Here is a 682-nt window from a genome sequence, read left to right on the forward strand (position 1 = left end):
CCGGGCGGTCCCTCTAAGACACCATTTACATGTCCTTCAGTTCGCTGCTGCATCGGCGGACAGCTGTAAGGGGATGCGCGGAAAGTAAATAACATTGAGGCAAGACTCGGTGCTCTGGAGTTTTCCATTGAAGATCAAGACAAAACACTGCAGTTTTCCACACAGAACTGCTGCTGGATATTAAATAAATTGAACCCGTGATTTATATATTTTATCTGCATAACACGAAATTACACGAAGTAATTACATGAAAAGTGATCAAATTGCTGCTTCTGCACTGATGGCATTAATCCTAAATGCAAGCTGCTTCAGGGCAGAACCTCATGAGGGATAGGAAGACCCGCGAGGCCTGCCTCTATGCTCTCTACCATTTCCTCCATCATAACCCAGCGCGTCTTCTTGGTGGCACTTCCAATGTGAGGAGTTATTATAACATTCTTCAGCTTTAACAAGGGGTGATCCCTAGGAGAGGAAAAGAAAAGCTGAACTAGTCACTCACAGCACACTCATCAGTATTTCATCAGTATTGCAGGCCGTCAGGGAAAATAATAATTAAAAATAAAACAAAACCTAATTGCATGACCCAAGTATATTCAGAGGAGTTCAAAGTGCTGCCTAGCTTGGTGGGGTTTTATGCAACAAATCCTCCAAATGAGTAAGTGTGAATTTTAAGTGGCTGAAA

General features: G+C 42.8%; 1 protein-coding gene across 1 annotated transcript in view; it reads right to left on the reverse strand.

Moving 5' to 3' along the window:
• Positions 1-275: 275 nt before the first annotated feature.
• LOC102045348 overlaps positions 276-682 on the reverse strand; it is a 24718-nt gene continuing 24311 nt past the window's right edge. The window contains exon 15 of the mRNA XM_031056960.1: positions 276-462. Within this exon, the coding sequence (XP_030912820.1) occupies positions 309-462 (154 nt within the window). The 3' untranslated portion in view covers positions 276-308. The remainder of the gene's footprint in view (positions 463-682) is intronic.

This window comes from Geospiza fortis, unplaced genomic scaffold, assembly GCF_000277835.1.
Source record: "Geospiza fortis unplaced genomic scaffold, GeoFor_1.0 scaffold104, whole genome shotgun sequence".
NCBI lineage: Eukaryota > Metazoa > Chordata > Aves > Passeriformes > Thraupidae > Geospiza > Geospiza fortis.